Source organism: Apteryx mantelli, chromosome 8 (assembly GCF_036417845.1).
Source record: "Apteryx mantelli isolate bAptMan1 chromosome 8, bAptMan1.hap1, whole genome shotgun sequence".
NCBI lineage: Eukaryota > Metazoa > Chordata > Aves > Apterygiformes > Apterygidae > Apteryx > Apteryx mantelli.
In genome coordinates, this window is record NC_089985.1 from 29,947,233 (window position 1) to 29,969,531 (window position 22,299).

A 22,299-nucleotide genomic window follows, 5' to 3' on the forward strand; every position below is an offset into this window, starting at 1 on the left:
TCAGCTTCAGGCATGGCACAAAACCCTCACAGCAGAGCCAGCAGCGTCTCTGCCTTCACACCAGCTCCCTGCAAGAGTCAACAGCTCCAAGGAGAGCCTGTGTGTGTCAGGAGCAAAAAGTAGACACATCAGTCTGGCTGGGCTGTTGCTATCACGGACATGTAGCTGGGCTCTTTGTGCGGGAGCTGCTTTGCTTACCTATGAGCTGTTTGTACTTCTAGCTGAACTTTCTACTTCCCGGCTCACTGCTTTTCAAGCCACAAGCTGCAGAACCTCAGTAAAACAAAGATTACTTCTAAGGGGCTACAAAATGTAACCTGGCAAAGCATCTCCTGGTGAACAGGCTTAAATTCACTACAGGGTCCATGCCTCCACTAGGCAATTTCCAGGTTCTGCAAATCAAAATGGGCTGACATCTACTGCCCAAGTCACAGTTTTGTGGAAGGTTTAGGTTTGGGAGAACAGTCCACAGCCTCCACAAATAAGATGGATCTGATTAGCTCAGAGACAAGCAGTGCAGGAGCAGCTGCAGGCTGTATCTGTTGAGTGGAGATTTCCTCACCCTTAAGACTGCTGACAGATGCTATTGAGTAAAATACAGTACTGGCTTTCACCACAAGTCAAAAGGGAAGTCCAAGCAAAAGCAGCAAGAGGAGAGCTGGTTGTCTTTAGGGTAGTGCTGTACGTACTGACATGGTTTGTGGGCATGCATCTGCACCCTTTATTCTCAGAAGAATCTTTCACTGGGCAGATTGTACATTACAGCTCAAAGACAGAATGTAGAACAGGGACAGCTTCATAATGTCCAGTTCCAAAGAGAAATGGGCCAGATTTTTACAGCCTGGCTAATTCAGGGGTGGCACAGCCCAGAGCAGAATGAAATACCTCTCTGAAGAAGGGGATTAATCCTGAAGTAGCTAAGAAATTTTATAGGAACACAGAAGCAGAGAATTACAGAAGTGAAATCAGATCCAGCTGAGACTTGCAGCAGCATCAGAATACAAAAGCTCTGTGCTGTTCCTGAAATGCTGCTCCTGTTGTGGGTCTTGTAATGGTCTTTCCCAGTACTTGGCTTTCTGGGGAATAGTCATAATGGATTTACAATGAACAAGATGTTTACTGCTTGTGTTTGTACCCTGCTGACTCACTTTATAACAGCTCTGTATGCATAAGGCCATAGCTCCAGCACTCAGCTGCCAACATTTCTTGTGTATTTTAGACTGGAGATGCTCTACAGCCTTATTCAAAGGAAAGTGAGACTCCTTATGACCTGAGAGGCAGACACCAATGTCACACTGTGTACAGAACATGGTCTTTATTCGACAACAGGGAGTAAAGGAGGAACGTCTTTTCTGAATCAACAAACAGAAACCAGGAGAAGAGTGCTCCATGCAGCTCTTCAGGTTCTGTATCAGGAAAGAGCAGGAGTCCTCTCGACCAGACCTGAAGAAGATGGGATCAATACCAGAAGTAAAGTCCACTGCTCTGGCTGAACAGGGGAGTTCTCATCCCTGGGAGACATAGTCACTAGTAGCTCTGCACAAACCACTTAGCACTAAATAAAATCAAGGGAGGGGTCTTACAATCCCCAGCTCCCTGGATATGGCATGGGGGTATGTGAAGACTCAGAAGTCCTAGAAGGAAGCCAGGTGTGGTGGCTGCAGCAGGAACAATGCTGGTAACTGCTATTCCCTGGGTCTGGTTCATCTCAGCTCATCTCTGATATGGATGCATTGAGGCAGATTTGATGTTTGTTTTTATGCCACTCGGCATCTTTCCTGGAGAGATAAAAGAAAAAGCAGTGCTGAATCAGAAAGGACTTTTGCTGAGGATTATGCAAGGAGCACAACAGCCCTGTCAGGGCTTCTGTTCCACTCCATGTACTACACTAGGCTTACTTGCTACAGCATCTTTAACACAATCAATCTCTCTTACAAATTATTGAGAAATCTGTTGAGAAATCTCCCTGAAATTTCCTGTCAGTTTTTTTTTCCCCTACTTAATTCTATCCTTGGCCCATCCTAATCCTGATCAAGCCTTTCTTATTGCCAGGAGGCTCCTACGGGACTGTGGGACTTTTCAGGCTCACAGAAGTTGCTGATAGCAGCACCGAGATAAGAATGCAGACTGCTCCCCACTTCCATTCCAGAGAGGCAAACCCAAGAACCTGTATCCTCTTCAGTATAACATTATTTATAGTCAGTGCATATATTTAAATTACTAAACCTCTCTCAGATCTCTTTGTTTCTCTTAACCACCTCTTGGGCATTATTATTCTTTGTTGATACGGGTCACACATGGGAGTGTGCTCAAAAACATCATATAGACAGCTTAGGGTAAGTGTACCGTGCCAGACAAAACTAAGCTGATCAGAAAAATAAACAAAAGGACAGTGATTAAAGAGCAGCACACAGGGATATTCAAAGGACACTCCTTCAGAAAGTGGAATGTGTACCCAAATTAGAACAGAGGGGAAAAAAAAAAAACCTTCTGAGAATTAAAACTATAGTGTGGCTTGACAAAAAAAAAAAAAAGATTTGATGAAGAACTGGCTAACAGAATAAAGATTATTAAACTTTTTCAAACACATCCGAGGCAGGTGACTGCCTGCAATGAGTTGGCAGGTAATCTGACATCATGTCAGTGCTTGCTAACAATCAGTAGACAAATACTGTTAGATCTCCAAAAGAAAAAGTGAACAGGACTGTATGGTTCACCGATATCTGGAATGCTCTGAGCAGTTGTGGTCCTCTCAGCCTTGAAAACATGCAGAAGAGGTGCAGGAAAGAGACAAGGATGGTCCAAATTATATAATAATTTTCAGACAACCACGTATTTAATAGACTGGGATTCATTAGCTGGAAAAAAAAAAAAAGATGGACAAAGGGAAGACAATACCTCAGACTTCCAAAAAATTAAAACTAGTATGGAGAAGGTAAATGAGAAAGGGTTATTCACTGTTTCTCACAACACGAGTAAAAAGGAAACAACCAATGAACTTATCAGGCAAAAGATTTAAAAACAAAAAGGAAATTATTTTAAGCAAAACTTGCAATAAAACTATGGGACATACTGCCACAGGCATTGTAGAAGTCAAAATTGTAATTCAGAAAGTGACTACAGAAATTCATGGCTATTATACCCACTGGTCTCAAAGCAAACTCTAGCTCAAAATATCCCTAAACAGTGACTGCTGAAGGTGTCTCCCAAGGTATACTTTGTTCTTATATTCTTTCAGCCTCCACTTTTGGCCATCATCAGGAATTGGATGATGGGATAGAGGGACTTTCAGCCAAACCCAGTACAGCTGCTTTTATCAAAAGGGAACTCCAGGGTATCATAGGCTAGACAAATACTCTTGTTACCACTGTGCTCAGCTCAATGCACAGAAGCAACTGTCTTCTCATCCTGGAGACGATGTCAGTGGGTACACAGCCAAAAATCACAGGGGCCTTCTTTGTTTCCACATCACAGTGGAAATTACTTTCTAACTCTAACATAAATACATCATTAACTTAGGATTAATATTGTTGCTCAAGTTCATTTCTGAACAACACAGTCATTATGCAGGCAAGAAAACTCCAATTAAAATATCCGATATCCAGAATCCCAATTAACATGAACATAAGAATAACACCACAAGGTTAGGTCTGCAGGTCCCCCAGGTCACACCCATTTCTGACAGCATCTCATGATTATTAGCTGTTCACTGATTTTTCATGCAGAAATGTACCTACTTACTTTTCTATTCCATATAAACTTTGTGTCTATCACTCACTTGGGCAATGTGAGTCTACAGTTTCATTATCCAGTATTCAGAAAAGTATCTCCTTTTTGTCCCAAACCCGTGAGCTGATATTTTCATTGGTGCACTTCCTTCCTGTATCATGGGAAATTGTAAACCATCATTCCCCATTCACCTGCTCTATACAGTTTGAGATTTTATAGACTTCCATACATTCTTCTCCCTTCCCCCAAACTCTCTCTTTTCCAGGATGAAATGTCACAGCTTTCTGAAGTCTTCCCTTATATGAAAGCCTTTCCAGACCTTTGACCATTTTGTCACCCTTCCCTGAGCCTTTCCAGTTCTATTATAACTTTTTTACAAAGAGGAAAGATCAGAACTGCATATAATATTGCAGATGTGGGTGCCCAATAGATTTATACAACAGCCTTATTATAATAGTTCCTAACACTCAGTTTACAATTTTGGCTCCAGCTGAACATCTAATTGATGTCTTTACAGAACAATTATGTCATGTATCTATTTCCCAAATACAAGTAAGTACGTTAGAGTCCATGCACTGGATATATAAAGTTGAACTGCTTTTTGCCCATGTGTTTCACTTCACTTTTAATAGAAACGTAATCTGCTGTTATTAAACCCAGTCATTTAGTATATGCTATTGTTCCCTACATTTCTATCACACTCAGACACACTATTTATTTACCTGGTTGTCCTGCTTGTGTCATCTGCACTCCTGCCATCATTGGCTGCTGCTGAGCCGGTGCACCTGACATTGGGACCTGCTGCATGCCTGAAGCCCCTGCAATGATTGCACCAGCTCCTGGTTGACCTGACTGGACAGATGCCCCTGAGCCAGGGGGTCGCCGGTTTGACAGTCCCTTCCCAAAGGCTATAGCTGCTACCAGAGCATTGGTATCTGCCGGGTTGAAAGTCTGCTTGTTCTGTCGTAAACCTGTAGAAAAAGAAATGGTTTTTGGAGCATTCTGGCAAAGAAGTCTGAAAATTAGCTTAGCTGGTCCTGAATTTACTTTTCTGATAGTTTGGTGCATGTGATAGAGATCAGCCTCTAACAGTTTGTCCCACAAGAGTCTCAGCAGGATCAAAGAAGCTGCAAAATCCAGGGACAGTGAGGTTCCAAGAGCTTTCCCACCAAGAGCAGAGCATACACTGCTCAGGGGAGGAGGGCAGAGGAAGCCACCTCCTCCACACCATAAGGATGCCTCAGCTAAAGGCTCTTCCATGTCAAGTCCTATGGCAGGTAACAAGCACCAAGTTTTAGATATTCAAAGGCAACAGTCCCCTTTCTGTGGCTCTTGAGCAGCACAGTGTTGATAAGAGCATCCTGTGACTCTTAAATTCTGTTTTCCACAAATACATTTCTTTGGGCTGTGACAGTGAGTTTGATGTTGCTTGCAGTGGGTCTGCGCTAAAAACCTTTCTTATGGAGAACTCTGAGCTATCTGCTCAGAAAACTTTTGGGTCAGCAATGCAGGACTAATCATATATGTCTCTGTGATAGTGCTGCTATTTCTCTCCATTTCTAAAGGGAGAAGTGATGTGGTAGTGACTATTTTTAAATAAAAGGACTGCCTCCAGCAGCCTCCATTCATATGTCCTTGAATTATCAGTTTCATTGCTGCTTTGCAAAGAATGTACCTCCACACATATGCAACAGGCCAAGGCAAACCTGTTAGCCACCTACCATGCGATTGCATTTTCACAACTATTTTAATCCATGTTGATCAAGATGTTTTCTTGGTAAACACTGAAGATAGCACTTATCATCTCCTTGAAGGGGCGTATGGCAAAGGGTTGGAATGACTTTCTGCCACACATAGGTCACACAGCACAGTGCTAAGAACAAGTAAAACACACCCCACCCACAGGATGACTTTTCAAATAAGGGAGCTACAGGACAGCCAATCTTGCATCTTCCTGAACATTTTCATCTGTACTGCTCATCTGCATTCCCCATACTTTAGGCTCTCCGCTTTTCCCATTCTGCCACTGCTCTCTCAAGCTTGCTCCTTGGACCCTTCTCTCAAGCTTGCTGCTTGGACCCTGTACCCCACTTCCACTTCATACCTCCACTTTCAGATTCACGCTCCTCCTTGCTGATTTTCTCCAGCAGATTTGAGCACATTTTGTTCAGACTTTGGATCTGTTTCTGCAAAATGAAGATAATTGGAAACCATCAGGATACCTCCAACCCAGTACAAACCAGCAAGGTAAGTGAACAAGCTTTCTCTTCTCCAGGGTCTGTGTAATTAAACATAAGCACTTTAGTAGCAGAGCCTAGAGCACCCCATTCTAGCGTATGCAGGAGGGGACTATGAGGAGGGGATAGCTTTTGCCTTTCTCTGACTGGTCTGATGGCACTTCCTGCAAAACAGGAAGCAGGCTGCATACGCTTGCTTTGGGAGCCTGCGGATGAACTCAAACTTTGGGGTCAGCTGGAGGAATCTCAGACAGAAAAGGACATAGAAAACAGAGAACTGTCAGATGGAAGGGTGAAAGAGGCAGAACACTGGAGCCAGAGAAGCAGGGAACTTTGTGCCCTTGGACTAAGAGACAAAAGCATCAAACTCTTCTTCCCCTACCTGTGCCACATCAGGGCTGATTCGAGCTGCATCTGTGATCAGCTGCTTCTCCTGCTCCTCCACTTCGGGGTCAGGCTTAGTTCGAAGATGGTCAGGCACCACCTCATGGCTGAACACCGGCACACGTCCCTCTGTCTGCCGCTGCAATAGTTGGACAAGCCACACTCAGAGCCCCCTTCTCCAGCCCGACACTCAAACCGCTCAGGACCGGAGCATGGGCCATGGTACAGGAACAAGGCTAGCAGCATGCTGAAGGGAAAACCTTGATCCATAGAGCATTAGGAAGTTTAAACTATTTGTCTAGGAATTTGCACTGTGTCCGTTTAGTCAGAACATGCCATGGGGGTCTGCAGTGCTGTCCCACCTGCTGCCTGCTAGCACGGCCACAATCAGTTGAAATGTTTTCACACTCAGAGACTAAATCTTGCCAGTGCACACTGTAGGTTCTGTAACGCACCCCGTGTTAGTCTGATGACAAACAATGCAAAGCTAGGTGCAGATGTCTGACAGAAACAGCACAACTATGGCAGAGAAAATAAAGAGCTTGTGAGGAGACATCCCGATTACACAAGGGGACACTACAGCTCCTCAGGCCCTGACATCATGAAAATAATATATTTATGAACAGGAACACCTCCTGTAAAGTGTATCCAGAGCAAATGTTTGTAGGGGAAAGCTCCCCAGCAAAGCAGCTCCCAGGCAGAACAGTTCATCACCTTTTCTTTCTCTACACTGAGAGCTGAGGAAAGGCCAAGCACAAGGAATAGCAAGCTGGAGCAGGTACACAAGCACATTCCGATACTCCAGGGCCATCATTCAGAGGGAAGTTTCTTACCATGATCTCCTCATCACGATCTGGAGACAGCACTAGGGGTATGATAACCTGGTTTCGCAATAGTGGGGTCTTCTCATGCTTCAGCACTTTATTCAAGGTGTTCAGCTGTCCTGAGAGCAACGCAAAGCTGTCCAGAACTGAAGGCCTGGGAAAATAAAGAGGACAGAACATGGAAAAGGATACTAGAGATGGCCTTTACTTGTTCTTCACTCAAATAGCCGGGAAGTGAGGAAATAGCATTAGCATTCCTCTAGTGAGTCTACTCCAGAGAGTAAAGAGTAAAACCTGGGGCTGAATGCGCATGGACAAATCTCAGTCCCCAGAGACAATGCTGCTAACAGCTTAGGGACATTGTGGGTACCACTGGAAGGGTCAGGTGTTTGGGATGTCAGCAGCCTACACAGAAGCAATGCTTTCCTTATCACTGTAACTCTCCCAGTACAATCCTAAAGCAAGGTCTGAGAGACAATTTAACTCCCAAGCAGTACAGTCAGAAGAGAAACTATTTGTAGCTTGGTTATTCAGACTAACTGATAATGAAGCAAAATAATGGATAATCTCATCAGGGAAGTCTCCTTCAGCTTGTTTTCCTCCAGGGATTCGCCACTTCTCCTGCCTTCTGCAACACTAACTATAAATGCTAACTGCCTTTGAAGCTCTGCTGCAGTGGCAGACACTGTGTAAGATGCTCCACGGTTTATTAAGCTGCAGATACATCATCCTTATGCTCCTTCAGGAAGAGAATGTGACCCTGCAAGTCTCTCAAACTATCTGGTAAAATATGTAGAACCAGCATACAGGTACAAGAACTCTGTTTATACCAGAGCCAGAAAAAGTCAGAAAAGTCAAGAGATACAGAAAGATCAGCTGCTCATTTTATAGCATACGCAGCTCTGAAAGATATTCCGTCCAAGAAGTTTCCAGTCACCATGGACACAAGCGACTACATGAGTTACCATAAAAGTGCCCAGGTTAAAAGGTGTTGGCATGACCCTATTGCTGTATAGTGCAGAACAAATGTTTTTCAGCTCTTTTGCTAGTGGAAGATGTTAAGTGGTTCCACCAGTATAAATGTGAAAAGCAAATTTAAGCGTACTGACAATAGGTTAGTGGGTTTTAATTATACTTTGCGGTCGTTAGAGCAGACTCTGAAACAGCTTTGGCAGTGATGGACAGTGCCTCCAGGTCTGTGAGAGGCCTTACCATGTGAGTCGGTCATACTCGTTCTCCAGCTTGTAGATAAAACTGACCAAGGAGTTCTTCAGGTCGGCCACCTGGCTGATGAGCGCCTCCAGGGTCAGCTCCAGCTGCTTTTCCTCTCTCTAAAAAAGTCAGGAAAGACAGGGATGAGGACAAAGCTTGCCACCTTTCCAAGGATCAGAGGGGTCCACTTGCATGTATTCATAGCCCTCCTATACACAGACCCCTCTTCGAGGGAAAGAAACAGAGATCCTAGAAATAAAAATCCTGTATTCTCACGCCAACCTCTTCTCCTTTGGTGAGAACACTCAGGCAAGAGACAAACCCTGAGCTGGCTGTCCTCATTAAGATCCAGATCAGCACAGTGAAGATATCACTTGCATTTTCTTTTTACCACCTCAGACAGTGTCATCAGAGTTAGCTCATGCCACGTTTGTGAGCTGTTTAAGCTAGCCCAGCTCTAGGTAGATTAGCATACAGAACCTGGACACACACACAGGTCATCTCCTGCCTTTTGCCTGAACTGCACTCATCAAATAGCTTTTCCACCAGCATTCCTGGGTGAGGGAGGATGGCAACAAGCAAAGTATCAGAGCACAGGGAATCAATTGCCGAAGATACCAAGACAGATCCTTGACTCTTGCAAAAACCCTTTAGAATCTTATCTATTCTTACTTATTCATACAACAGAAGAGTTGTGCAAAATATAATTAAAGTTCCAGCCCTAATAAACTGCTAATGTAAGTCAAGGACAGAATAATAATCCACCTGGAGGGTGGAACAATGCAATCAAATAACAGAAAGAGAATGCCAATTAGGAAAGCAGATAGGGTGAATCAGTCTGTTTACATGCTTGCTATGAGGTTTGTTGTTGTTCTGTTTAAATGAACTGGACTAGCATGAGCTTCACTGAAGGGATTATCAGGTATCTTCTATGTTCATGAGAACATGAGATTATTCTATTTAATTTATTATCTGGCAAGAACGTAAAAGGTTTCTTTAGAAAACGCTGACTTTTTCACTTTTTAGTGAGACTTCACTTCACTTAACCACCTTCAAAAAAAAGGCTGAGTCAACTTTGGTAGAATCCGATCCCTAGCCCTTGAAGCGAATTGCTGCATGTTGCATCTGAAGGTCAAAGCACTATAACTCTCCTCCATCTTGTGATGGTACTAGTCAGTTCCTGTGCAATTAAGAAATGAGTCTATAACTTGTTGTGTGCACTGTGTTTGTGCAAGATAATAAATCAATGACTGTATTATAAGTTGGGCTGATAGCCAGTGTTTTATTGCAGAGGTGCCAGGCATATGCATCTAAGGCAATTCATCTGGCCCACTGCCTGTGCTTATCCAAGAAGCCCTCAAGAGAATGAATGAAACCATATTGCACACACATTGGTCTCACAGCAGCGTCTCCTCCAAAGGCTCTCTCCAAAGCCATTAAGGGCAGGAAGCAGATGTAAGCACTGTGACACATATACGCAATAAGATCAGTGTTTCCAAGTGCTGTACCTATCACAGGTGTACAATATATTCAAGCAGTGCTTTAGGGAGTTTGTTATACAATACTAGATTACCCCAAGGTAGTAAAGAGAGGGCTTATGGCAGGGGTTGCCGAAGGACCTCCTGATACCGAGTGACTGGGAGGTAAAGGTTAAATTCAGTGTAGGTAAACATAAAGCAATGCATGTGGCAAAACAAAGAAAAAAAGAATCTAGCTCTTCATAAACAATGACATTCTCTGAACTGATAACATTATCACCCAAAAACCAATGGAGCATCCTCTAAAAACATCTGCCCAAAGTTCAAGAATCAGTCAAGGAAACAAAAGCAATAACAGGATTTATTTGGAAAGGAACATAAAACTAAGCATCGTTATATCACTGTATAAATGTATGCTTTATTTGCATCTTGAATGTTGTGTGTAACTCTTGTCCTTCTATCTCAGAAAGGATATAGCAGGAATATGTACAAAGAAAAGCAACAAGGATGATTGAAGACATGTGTCAGCTTCTATAGGAACAGCAGTTAAACACAGAAAAGAGACCAGTTTGTGTGAGTGGCAGAAAAGAGGAGGAGAGACAATATACGAGGAATTGCATGACAATCCATTTTCACCTTCTTTTCTGGTATGACAACTAGGAGACTTAAATGAAACCAGGAGGTAGCAGACTCAAACAAACCAAAGGAGATGATTCTTTACAACCCGTTAACCTGCCATTAACCTGTGCAACTCTTTTCCATTGGACATTATGGATGCTAAAAATTCACCAAGGTTCTGCAAGTAACTAGATCCTTCTTCCATGAAGGAAAGCTCATCAAAAACTATTAAACACGAGGGATATTCTAGCAACAGTTTGCACAGAACAGCTTCAAGCTTACTCTGCTCTCACAGTTTTTCCTGGGCACCTGCTCCTTCCCTAGTGTCAAAGCCATGATGCAGGGGTAAGACGGACCTTTGGCCCAACCTGGGCCACTCTCACCAAAGGCTGCACCTACTGCTGAGAGAGGGCAAGAGACTCAATCACGTATACATATACTCAGTCTACATGCATGCAGCAAAAGGCGGTTACTGCATAGGAAAGCACTGGACCAAGAGCTCAAGCGCCAGGCCGGTCTCTCACAGAGGCACACCGCGGCTGGCCTCTGACAGGCGGCGACCAAGGCAGAGAGCTGCTGCCCGCCCGCCGGCGGCTCAGCACGACGCAGCCGAGCGGCGACGCGGAGCAGGAGCTGCGTTTGGTAAGCGAGACCTGACTGCGGCCGGCTGCCCGGCCAGAAGCCGCGGCCAGCGCTGCCGCCTCGCACCGCCCCGGAGCGGCGGGAAGCCGAGGCCGAGCGCGGGTGACGAACGCCGCGCTCGGGCCTGCGCAGAGCCGAGGCCCGGGGGCCGCGACCGGCAGCTCCGGCCGCGCCCCGCGCCCCCTCCCTCCCTCCCTTCCTCCGGCCCCCCCCGCTGCCGGCGGCAGCTCGACCCCGCGGCAGCCCCGGGCCGGGCCGGGCCCCTCACCTGCATGGCGGCGCCGCGGCAGTTGCTACGGGAGCGCTTCGCTTCCGGGTCAGGGCGCGCGGCGCGGGAAGGGCGGCGCGGGGTCAGAGGGCGCGGGGCGGGGCCGCTGCCTGCCGGGCCGGACATGGCGGCCTCCGAGCGGGGCGACTCGGAGGTGGGGGGGCCGGGGGGGCCGGGAGAGGGGGCTGGGCCGAGGTGGGGGGGGGGACTGGGGTGTCGGGGGGGAGAGGGCCGAGGCGGGGGGTGACCGGGGTGTTGGGGGCAGGGCCGAGGTGGGGGGGACTGAGGTGTCGGGGGGGACAGGGCCGAGGTGGGGGGTGACGGGGGTTTTGGGGGGACAGGGCTGAGGCGGGGGGTGACGGGGGTTTTGGGGGCAGGGCTGAGGCGGGGGGTGACCGGGGTGTTGGGGGCAGGGCTGAGACAGGGGGTGACTGGGGTGTGGGGGCAGGGCTGAGGTGTGGGAGGGTACCAGGGGTGTTGGTGGGTGGAGGGCCGAGGTGGGGGATGACCAGGGTTTTTGGGGGGCAGGGCTGAGATGGGGGGTGGCTGGGACCTGTGGGGGGCAGCAGGGGTGTTGGGGGGGCAGGGCTGTGGAGAGGAGCAATGGGGCTGGTCTGGTCTGCAAGGGAACATGGGGACTGGTTCAGGTGTGGGGAGGGCGAGGGGCTGAGCAGGCCCAGGGTGGATGTGGGGGCGGATGAGGGATGCTGGCAAAGGCCTGCTGAGGAGGTGCTGGGGAGCATCTGCGGTGGCCAGCCCCCGCAAGTGCCAGCCCCTTCCTTCTTCTGGGGGGCTGGCTGACCCCTGGGGTGACCTGGGGGCTTGCTGTGCTCCTGCACGCTGCAGGTGGAGGAAGCAGGCCATGTCTTCCTCTTGATGAAGAAAGACTATCGCATCTCCCGCAACGTGCGCCTTGCCTGGGTCCTCAGCCGACTCCATCAGGTCATCTGGGCTGTGCCGGAGCCGGAGCTGGTGAGTTGGTGCCCTGGGCTGTTGGGTGCTGCCACATCCTGATGTGGCCAGCTGGCTCTGGGCTCTGCGCTACTCATGAGCAGCCAGGCCCTACAGAAGATTTTAACCCTGTTCTTTATTCTGATTCTTGCCTTGATACATTTGGCTTGGCTTGATGTTCTCTCACTTACCATTAACCTTTTCCATAGGTAAAGTCGGAAAATGAACTGGATGTTCTCAGCATCTTGCCTAATGGGTGGCAACCGGATGAGCCTGTCCAGCTTAGGCCCTATCTCCTAGTGCCCTCAACACGGGTCACCTTCCTGGCCCGCCAGTACCGGTTTGTGATTGAACTTGACCTGAGCCCTTCCACAGGGATTGTGGTAAGTGCAGAAATTGCCTCTTCGGTGTGCTCTGTGTTGAAAGGCTGGGCTCGTTTCTCTCTGCTGAGAAGGCTTATTCCTCTCTATGTCAGTCTTAGCTTTTGCGGAGGACTTGCTTTCCCAGGAGTGAGGCATGAAATGCTCCTAGTTGGGCAGCTTACTAGCAGATCCTGTGTCTCTCCTGGATGCTCCACATGTGGCCTTTGCTTACTGAGAGCTGTCATTTTAGTCCAGCTGCTGTTACAGAAGGATGTTTGTTCTTATGTCTGTGTGGTGGGGTAACTGTCAATGAGATTGAAAGTCCTGGCAGGTGAAGCAGCTAAGTTTCCTTTCTCTGTTTCTGTAGGATGACTCAACAGGGGAGATAATTTTTGATGAAGTGTTTCATGCTCTTTCCCGATGCTTAGTGGGGTTGTTAAGACCCTTTCGTATCCCTGGTTCGGACATTATTTATCAGCCAGAGATCTTTGTGACCATCCAGGCGTATTCCTCCATCATTGGCCTGCAATCCCATCAGGTAAAATTCAGCCTCTCCCTTGGTGCGTCCCAGCGCATGAGCAGCTTGCTGTATCGGTTGCCTGTGAACACAAAGGGAAGTGGGGGCATGTGTTAGCTGCGCTCTGTTAAATGTATTGTCATAGACTTGTTTCATTAAAACGTGCAGCCTAGTGCGATAGGCATGTACGTGAGCAACTTTTTGGGGCAGGGAGCAGAGGTTTCTCATGCAGCAGGGCCCAGCAGGGAACGCTGCCTGTAGGCATGTTCTCAGAGTTAGACTGTAATTAATATTTCCCTCATATTATGGCTAATGCTTTTTTTTCCCCAAATTTCTGTTTAAATAATTTTTCTGGCCTGTGGAAATTAACTTGAAACATGTAGGAAGAGATAGCGTGCCCAAAAGCTTGTCTGCTTGCTCCAGCTGTGTAGCAGTGATTTGTTCAAAAATAATTACCTCTTTCTACAAACCTTACTCTCTTTTTGTCCCAGTATGAGTATGTTTCTCCTTGTGGGAGAGAGCAGCCCAGCCCCAGTAATCTCACGGTTACTTGAGACAGAGCAGGTTCTGGTTTATGGTGCCAGTAGGGATTTTTTAAGTTTATCCTTCTTGTATCAGTCCCCTCCACCTCATAGCAGTTTTGCATCATTTTTCCATTTCTGATGGTGTGTTTCATCCCATTGCTAATACCATGGAAAATGGGTGGTAAACAGATGATCCTGTTTAACCTAGACCTGTTCCCTCCCTCTCCCTTCCCTGGTCCACCTCTGCCCAAGCCTTCTGTGCAGGCTGCAAGCTTTAATGGTCTGTACGGTGCTTGAAGAGCATGGCCCTCACCTTGGTCAGTTCTCAGGTGCTATGAAAGTAAGCTTAGCAGGAATTTCCCCATTTGCCAATGATAACTTGTGTGTCATCTTGCCCAGCTGTCCTGCAGACATCACCATGCTTTGCCTCAGTGTTTCCCTATTTACACTGAATTGAGCGCTGCAAAGTTGGTACTGTCTTATTCTTTAGATCTGTTCTAAAATCCCGTTTCTTGTGTGAGGCCAGTAACTGTCATCTCTGGACATAACTGAAAAAGCTATGTGTTCTTTTTGTGGAGGAAAAGGCATGTATGTGTGTAACTCATCCAAGAAAGCCTGTGTCTATTGTAATTGTTTATTTTTCCCATGTCACTGTGTACCCATCTCAGGTTGAGGGAATGTCACGATAACAAACAGCATCCCTGCCATCTGTTGAATGCTTTGTCTGCACATTGCATTGGGTCTGGGTAGAGACAGGCAGGACGCTTGTGCATTGTGCAGGCTATCAGCTTGGGGAGTTTCTGCGTTGACAGTGTCCCTCTGTCACATCACTCAGCCTCTTCCGTAACATCTAGTCACGTTTTTTTATTTTCTTTATTTCAACTAATTGTTCCTTTTTCCAGCCACTTACTGGAAGATAATTGGATCAGCCTGTAGGTGAGTTAGATTAAAACAAACAGGCCTTCCTTAGAAACATCAGATCAGAGTTACAGACTTTTGCTTTCTCCTGACCGCTGCAAGAAGAAGGCAAAAAGTAGTAGAAAACTCTTACCCATGAATGAGATTCCCAGAGTGTGTTGCAGGCATCTGCTGCAGATGCCGTGAAACGTCACTGCATGCAGGCAGTTGGCCCCAGGCAAGAAGAGGCCTGTGCTTTACCTGTGCTTTGTCAGGGATATGCCTGAACACCCCAGTGAGAACTGCGTTCCCATGTACTGTTATGGGGGCTGGTACTCTAAAACTCTATCTTGATGGTTGCTGTGTGTATCCCTGGACCAGGTACTATTCCAGGGCTGTCAGCTGGATGAGACGAAGCGAGAGACCTTTCTGCACCAGGTGTACACACAACTATGCGCTTTTGAGAACAAAGTGGCAGAGATGCTCCAGCAGCAGTATGAACCCAAACCACAGGTGAGGAAGGTGGAGGTGGTTGGTGTTTTTTGGCTCCCTGGAGATCTGCACTCTTAGGCCCCTCTGTGGTGGGTTGGCAATGAGAGGAACAGTAACGTAGGTCTGAAGAAGGAACAACTAAGGAGTTTGTTAGAGAACTTTGTGGGATCCAGTAACGACAAATGAACTCTGAGGAAGCGGAAGCAGTAAGCATTTAGGAGAAGGACTGACATGAACATTTCCCTTGTCCAAGATTATTATATAGTGAAGCAACCTGACTCCTTTGTTGTAGAAATTCTTTCCTTCTGGGACTGCTTTCTGTCTGAAGAAGGTGGTGGGAGAGGTGATTAAGCTAGTGTCATTAATCTATAAATAGCTGTGAATATGCTGTTGGCCCTCATTACAATCTTGAATGAAAATACTTCCTTGTTACCATAAAAACTGACCATGAAGCTGAATAAACAGCGTGCAGAGTTTCAAATACTCCTTGAAATCTGTGGTAGATGTTTTTATTAGTCAAGGATATAGGTATCAGCAAGTTATTGATAGCACTATAAAATACAGCTTTGGGTGAAAATTAAAGCAAGACTCTGTAGGGATTCAGGCTCTCTGTGGATTTCTCATCAAGATCATCCCCTGATCTTGGAAACAAAGAATGAAAAAATTGGATTGTGATACTGCAGTGCTCACATAAATGAACGATATCTATGGGCACTCTTCTTATAGTCACAGGCATTGCTGGCCTGGTTGAGGTTATTTAGTCCTTTAGTATTAGCTTGTAGAATTTGGGCTCAATAAAAAAAAATCTCCAAATCACATGAGCAAGAGGCTAGTGATGACCTCTGGCAGTTGCATATCTGAAGTGATATAAATCTCATCTTCTAGCTGAAAAATATTTATACCTCTGAATATTAAGACTGTCTGTCAGTCATGGAACAGAAGGAGGCTTGCAGGAAGGAAATACCTTTTCCAGTGTGTCCAGCTGGTGTTTTTGCAGTGCTTTGTATGCATTCCTGCTTGCTGCAGTAGTTCTCATATATTCAACTACCCTATAACATCTACTATGCAAATGGAGGAAAGAGACGCACTACCAGGCCAGAGGGACTGGCAAATCCTGCCACAGGTTGTGGGGTGGAGGTGGGAGGCCCCAGGGGAAGGCAGGAACTGAAACTTTTTTTACTTTTGAAGTTGCATCAACTGTATCATTGTCAACAGGTGCCTGAATTTAAGGCATCCAGCAAATTAAAGTGATCATAGTCAGGTTTTTGCTCACAGCCATGGGCTTTTCCCATTTGTGCAGAACAAAAATGTAGTTTGTTCTAATCTTTTTTTTCCCTGCTCAGATCATCCAGCTTTGCAGGGGAGGGTCTCCAACCCATTCCCTGAATTAGAAGTAAAAATGGAGCAATAGCTTATTACAGGGTGAAACTGCCAGAGCCTTCTGGACACGAGGGGCCTATGAACACAGCAGGTTCCTCACACGTGTAATTATACAAATTTCATGCTTTGCCTGGGGGACATTTTTCGTAGAAGACACAGGAGAAGCCTACCTGCGTTTGCCTATATCAGCATTGCATGACTAGTGCTGTTTGCACAGAGTTAAATGTACAGGCACTAGACTTTGTCCTTTGTTTGGAAGCTCCTTACCCTCCTCTGCTGCAGTGAGACATTGTTGCCTCGGTCCCTTGAACATTCCTGAGCTTTACCTGAGCAGATGCTGAATATCTGCAGCTTCTACTAAATGACAAGGGGAAAAGAGGTATTCAGCATCTGTTTAGTTGGGAACTGCTTTATCTAAAGCTCTGCAAATGAACTTGACTGACCACAGTGTCTTGTATTTCCCCACTGTGAGAAATAAGCTTATAATAAAGCTCTGAGTGTGTTGTCCCATTCCTCTACCCCCAAGGCAGCTCTATCCTACTGTTTTAAGGGGTCCAAATGACTAGGACTTTGAGGGTGGCTTGAAATTAAGGCTAAAAGTGGAGCCTGCTGAAGTGCTCTAGGGCTGCAAGACCATAGGGCTGCTATACTGAAGGCTGTTTGGGAGAATAAAAACTAGAGCTAGGCTAAAGTCTGGCTGATGTTTTTTCTTTGCCAGGTGGACTTGTCACCCCTGAGCCAAGAGAGCCCTGGTGACGCACAGGAGCCATTGGGCAGGAAGCCCAGTGTGTCTGTTGTCACTGCCGACGTCGGCCTCGTCAGCATGGTGCGGCAGGGTATCCTGGCACTGCAGTTGCTGCCCTCCAACTCCAGTGCAGGTTGGCTTCATCCTCTGGGTTTGGGGGTGCCCAGTTGTTTGTGGATGATTGTATTCCTCCTGTCTTAGGCTTAGATGAGTTTTATAGGGACTGGTGCATGGACCCTTCAGTTAGGGATGAAATTTCAACAGCGACTTTTGCTCTGCACTCTGTGTGGGAACGAGGAGGAGAACAACACTGTGCTAAGTGCTGTGTGTCAGTGTTAGGGAGTTTGCAAGGAAGCACAGCTGCAACTGCTGCTCAGGGCAGGGCAAGGTGTACAGACCTGTGCCCAGGCTGAGTGCTTTGCTGCACTGAGTCGGGAAGTTTGCCAGCTCCAGAATGCCTTGGAAGCTGCTGGTGTCAGTCTGAGCTAGCCACAGGGTTTTGCTTTCTACTTGTGCCATGCCTAAATGTTATCTGCACAGCCCAAGTGGGTGCACCGGCAGAGTGGCAGCTGGCTGAGGTGAAAGATGCTCTAAGATGCTGCTGCCTTTGCAGGTATAATAATAATTACGGATGGTGTGACTAGTGTCCCTGATGTGGCTGTCTGTGAAACTCTACTCAACCAGCTTCGCAGTGGCACTGTGGCCTGCTCTTTTGTACAGGTATGTCTGACTTTAGTAGGGAGTGAAGGGGCTACTGCCTGCCAGAGGGAGGGAGGGGAGTTGCTCTCAGTAGTGTTCACCTCCAAAGGTCGAGAGGGGACTCCTGCCCCTGTCTGAGGTCTCTGCCTGTACCTGTTCTCTCCCATGTCCTCAGCGTTGCAGTATTTGCACAGGTCTCTTCTTTATCTGTCTTTTAGGTAGGCGGTGTCTACTCGTATGATTGCAGCTTTGGCCACGTTCCCAATGTGGAACTGATGAAATTCATCGCCATGGCCACTTTTGGTGCTTACCTCTCCACGTGCCCTGAGCTGGATCCCCTGAGCCTCGATCTGAATGTGTATCACAAGGCATTTCTGCTGTACTCCTTTCTGCGTACTGGGGAGTCCCTGAATCCAGAATACTACTGCGGTGAGGAGTGTGCATGTCCTCCTTCCAGCAGATGGATGTCTTGCAACACCTCTCTTTGGGGTGACCCCCACAGGCTGGGTTATGCTGATATTTCCCCTTGTCCCCTCTGGGCCATTGTGAGTATTATGGAGATGAGGAAAAGGCAGCAACATGTGTGGTTTAACAAGAGTGCTGCAGTGTTGTGTGCTTGTGCCTGTGTGAGACGGAGGGTCCTGAGGAGTGGTCAGCATACGGGACCCCACAGCTCCATGCCTCCTGAAGGCTGTGAGCACTACTTGGCCTTGCAGCCTAATCTGTGACTTCCCTTCGGATTCCTGGGTTCAGGAATTTGGGGAAAACTAATGTTGCATTCTGCACCACTCTCCTTTCTTTGGGCTTCACTCAGCAAACTGCAATTAGGGCTGCTATGCTGGAGCGTGGAGGGGTGAGAGTCTCTATTCCAACCCTTTCTCCGCACTGGCTAGCTCACAGACGAGGACGTTTTGGAGAGTTTGTCCTGATCAAGCTTGCAAATGGCAATTTGGATTGAAAAACTAGGCCCTTGAGAACCAGCCAGAATGCCTCTCTTGATTGTTCTTATTTTGTGTATGTTAGTGGCTGAGAGTATGCCAAGGGAGACTAGTTACAAGTAAAACCTGGAAGCACTCTTTCATGCTTAGGTGAATTTCTGATGCCATCTGTGCTTTCTGTAACTTGGCAGCAGAAACCGCATACAGAGAAAAGTGTGAAGAGAGCTAGCTTGGGAGTTGGAAATGTTGCATCATTAAAAGATGAAGTATTAATGGTTTAGGCTAAAGGCTTCCACTTTCTGGCATCTTTTAGAAAGCACTTGGGAACTTAAGGTTTTTCAGGGAAAGGAGTAAAGCCCAAAAGCTTGCAGTGACTATTACAACAGCTGTAGAGTTCCTGTCTGTCTAGATTAAATGTAAAACTCTGCATGCCTTGTCACAAAGGCCATCCCATAGGAATCGGGGCCTGGCACCCCACCCTGTCTTTCTCCCAGGCCTCTTGGCCATGCTAGCAGACCTGTTTGCTGTGTTACAGAATCAGCAACAAGTGGGTGTAAATGGTGCCTGAAGGATGTACTGTTCTTCAGGTCAGTAAGTGTTAGGCAGTTTTTGTAAAGCCCCTTGGGAGAGCCATTGCTGTAGGATGATGAGTCGGGGAGATGCTCCCTCATGAACCTCACTGTCTGTTATTGGTTTGCAGTGTCGCAGCACAGACTGTTCAATGAGCACCTGGTGTCTGCAAGCAGCAACCCCGCTCTGGCTATGAGGAGGAAGAAGCACACCGAGAAGGAGGTGCATGCTGACCTCGTGAGCATTGTCTCAGTCCGGCTGCGCGAGGGCTACAGCATCCGTGAGGTCAACATCACAAAAGGTGACTGGACTGTGATGGGGGCTGGATGCTTGGATAGGACTCTGTTCCCAGCTGTGCAGAGCAGAGCACTCTGCCATCTCAGCAGAGTGGCTGTGTGATGGAAGAAGGAGCCATTTTCCCCAAACTGTGGTTAAGGTTGTTTTCTATCAACAACTGCCTGGGACAGGACTGCCCAGTACAGTCGCACAGTTGTGCACTTGCTGGGCTGATCCTCTGTGGCTATATGTGCATGGGTGGGGGACAGACAGACAAACTGTGATCCTCTGCATCTTGGAAATGAGTCCTCACAATTGCAGGGAAACAAGGGACAGACCTTGGGTTTTTGCATTTTTCTGGGCTTTCCTCATCATTTCTCCTTTTTTCATCCCTTTTCTAGTCCTATGCCAGAACACACTACAGAATTTTAACACAAAGTTGAGCCCTTTAGTACAAAAGATAAAAAATCTCCAAACTACAGTGTTCCAAGGGAGGAAACTGGGGGAACCAAGGACATTACTAGGTGAAAATGCCCAGGACCTTGACCAATACTAGAGGAACATAAAAACATCCAGTAGTCCTGTTCTCTAGAACTTGATGGAGATTGTTATGGCACCTGGAGTGTGAGAACTAACCACTAGCTAGGGCTGTCAAGGGGTTTGAGTATCCCAGGGAGTGGGTTACAGTAAAACTTAACTTCTCCACCAGTGAATAGTGACTAGTGCTTTAACTGAAGGGGAGATTTGAAAATCCAGATACCAGTTATGAGTTGCAGGCAAAGGAAGAAATTATTGCTGACCTTTGCAATGACTAGCAGAAATGCTGGGGGATGTGATTTATTAAACACTGTATAAATGTGTGCAACACATGATAATCCAGGGTCCTCACTATCTTTTGGGGAATATTAGTACATAGAACAGATTTTATATCAGAAAATCAAAGTCTGTGTTATAACTCCAGGGTCATTTCAAACCTGCCATATGATGTTTTCTATGAATTTACTGGGATCTACCTTAAAACTACTTAAGTATCTTGCACCACTGTTCTGCTTGGAAGGTTGTCCCAGAACATCATTGTTCTTTCTCTGGTTTGCATTCTAAACTCATTCAGACCAAATTAGACGTGTTTGACTTTATTATTTTTAATTAAGTTTATATCCTCCTTCTCTGGCACTGTACAAATGTATTTAGGAAGAAAGTCTTTCTCCTTTCAACCTTCCTTTTGCCAGGTTAAGCAAGCCAATGTTTTTGTCCCCTTTTATAAGGGCGGGCTTTCTGTTCTCTTCATTTATCTTAATAGCACTTTTTTTTTCCCATTTGTTCGCTTTTCACAGTTTGGGCTCATATTTCTTGAAAACAGTTGATAAGAGTGCTGTAAATGTGGTCTTATCAGTGCCTTGTTCAGTAATGCTAATAGTTCCCTGCTTCTGAAGTAAAATACCATCTGACAGACCAGGAGTCACATGAGCTTTCTCCATGGTTGCATTACATTGTTAGCTCAAAAATCTCTGCGTCTTTCATGCACCTTTGCTTCTAGCAGATGAGTCCTTATTTTTTGTTGGACTTTTTCTTTTTTTAATTAGTCTCTAAATGTGCAGTTTTTCACATAATAGTGCTCTTAAGTTCATCTCAATCTACTGCTCTGGTCTACGTACTCAACTCACTATGATTGCAGTTCCTCCTGACTTGATGCTTTTTGCAAACTGAATGAATCTAAATTTAGTTTTTGTCCAAAGGTTGCTGATGATCATATTGAATGGGATAGTTTCTGAAGCTGATCTTCCAGGAATACCCTGAATTTCTTGTTTCAGGATGGTTATATTAAAAGTAAGAATCTACTAAGATTTCCCATTGAGACAGCTCTTCTAGTAATGGCTGCAGACCGCTTTCACTGATTTCCTGTAGGTGCAACATGAAATACTTTGCTTAAGTCCAGACAAATTAAGTCCATGGCACTCTCCTTGTCTGGCAATGTCTATGAAACATTCTGACAAGTCAACTCTTGTACAAGCTGTGTTCATCATTATGCCTTTTATCCTTCTATGGACCAGTTCACTTACAGCTTGGAGGACAGTGGAGAAAGAGCTTTTCTTTAATCTGGCAACAATGAAGTGCTTTTGGTGATTGTGAAGTACCATGTAGAAATGCTGGAGGAAAGCGCAAGTGTGAATCATTCCAAAAGCAATTAGACAAATTGGTGATGTTGGGGGGGAAAGGTTCATTAAATGCCTTTTTGCTCAAAGATATAGCTACAAACTCTGGCTCAGAATATCCTCAAGCAGCAAATTCCTGGACCATGGAAGAAAGTGTGTGAGATATAACTGCATATTTACTGTGCTCCTGTGCTTTTCCCTAAGTGTCCTACTGCCTTCTTTTACTCATAGGACACTGAGTGAGTTGGGCTTCTGATCTTACAAGAGCAGAGAACAGAAGTTCTTTACTGGGTTGGAGTTACCATCTGTGACAAGTAACTAAGGGCAGGTACATGGGGAAGAGTAAGAATAGGATAAACATACATGTTTACCCCCAGTACATACTTTCTCCTTTCTTTTTCCC

At 46.2% G+C, this 22,299-nt stretch overlaps 2 protein-coding genes across 9 annotated transcripts in view; one reads left to right on the forward strand and one right to left on the reverse strand.

Annotated features, from left to right (window-relative positions):
* Positions 1-1,300: 1,300 nt before the first annotated feature.
* Positions 1,301-11,434, reverse strand: MED8 (mediator complex subunit 8). Of its 2 annotated transcripts, XM_067301055.1 has the most exons (8): positions 11,393-11,434; positions 8,387-8,505; positions 7,184-7,328; positions 6,349-6,489; positions 5,834-5,915; positions 4,452-4,700; positions 3,779-3,880; positions 1,692-1,778 (listed from the first exon to the last, which is right to left on the reverse strand). In XM_067301055.1, exons 1-7 carry the CDS (start codon positions 11,396-11,398, stop codon positions 3,816-3,818), a joined length of 807 nt encoding a protein of 268 aa, XP_067157156.1. In that variant the 5' UTR covers positions 11,399-11,434; the 3' UTR covers positions 1,692-1,778; positions 3,779-3,815. The 2 variants fall into 2 exon arrangements, with proteins under 2 accessions (XP_067157155.1, XP_067157156.1); XM_067301054.1 differs by lacking the exon at positions 3,779-3,880 and having other exon boundaries at positions 1,301-1,778.
* A 68-nt stretch (positions 11,435-11,502) lies between these two features.
* SZT2 (SZT2 subunit of KICSTOR complex) overlaps positions 11,503-22,299 on the forward strand; it is a 62,089-nt gene continuing 51,292 nt past the window's right edge. For all 7 annotated transcript variants that reach the window (XR_010884918.1, XR_010884917.1, XM_067301057.1 and 4 more), the window contains exons 1-9: positions 11,503-11,546; positions 12,239-12,364; positions 12,553-12,726; positions 13,073-13,243; positions 15,025-15,156; positions 17,234-17,393; positions 17,874-17,980; positions 18,178-18,388; positions 19,598-19,768. Coding sequence is in view for 5 of the 7 variants with exons in the window: in XM_067301057.1 (XP_067157158.1) it covers positions 11,517-11,546; positions 12,239-12,364; positions 12,553-12,726; positions 13,073-13,243; positions 15,025-15,156; positions 17,234-17,393; positions 17,874-17,980; positions 18,178-18,388; positions 19,598-19,768 (1,282 nt within the window). In the remaining 2 variants the exon portion in view is untranslated. The remainder of the gene's footprint in view (positions 11,547-12,238; positions 12,365-12,552; positions 12,727-13,072; positions 13,244-15,024; positions 15,157-17,233; positions 17,394-17,873; positions 17,981-18,177; positions 18,389-19,597; positions 19,769-22,299) is intronic.